The sequence below is a fragment of the Bison bison genome, unplaced genomic scaffold (assembly GCF_000754665.1).
Source record: "Bison bison bison isolate TAMUID 2011002044 unplaced genomic scaffold, Bison_UMD1.0 scf7180017845289, whole genome shotgun sequence".
Taxonomy (NCBI): Eukaryota; Metazoa; Chordata; class Mammalia; order Artiodactyla; family Bovidae; genus Bison; species Bison bison.
The window spans coordinates 28,339-28,739 of record NW_011475862.1 but is presented as its reverse complement, the minus strand read 5'-3'; the positions used below and the strand labels follow the sequence as shown (position 1 = coordinate 28,739).

General features: G+C 65.1%; 1 protein-coding gene across 1 annotated transcript in view; it reads left to right on the top strand.

Annotated features, from left to right (window-relative positions):
- Nucleotides 1–401, top strand: part of IQCE (IQ motif containing E) — a 31,426-nt gene that overhangs the window by 27,551 nt on the left and 3,474 nt on the right. The window contains exon 20 of the mRNA XM_010833241.1: nt 7–11. Coding sequence (XP_010831543.1) covers nt 7–11 — 5 coding nt within the window. The remainder of the gene's footprint in view (nt 1–6; nt 12–401) is intronic.

The following is a 401-nucleotide window of genomic DNA, read 5'->3' as shown; positions in this document are numbered from 1 at the left end:
GCCAGGCACAGGTCGGTCCACCTGCAGGCCCCTGTGTCCAGACACCACCGGGCGGGGGCAGGCTGCCATCCAGGGAGGCACAGGGTGAGGGACTGGAGCGTGTTCCACCCGCCTCTCGCTGCTGGGGGCCCCAGGCTCCCGTCCTCAGAGGAGCCCTTCGTGGAACCGTTTCCTCTCGCTGGAAGCGTTAAGAGTCCATGCGGCTCTGGGAGCCACTGGTTTGCAGACTGGCTGTGGCCTGTCCTGAGACCCTGTTCCTTCCTGGAGGAGATCGTGGCCTGAGCCGTGTTCAGGAAGACGGGGGTGTCGTCAGAGCTCCCCTCATCCACCCTCACTCTTGTCCACAGCTCCCTTCCCTCTGGACAGAGCCCCACAGCCCTCGACTCAGCCAAGTGGCATTG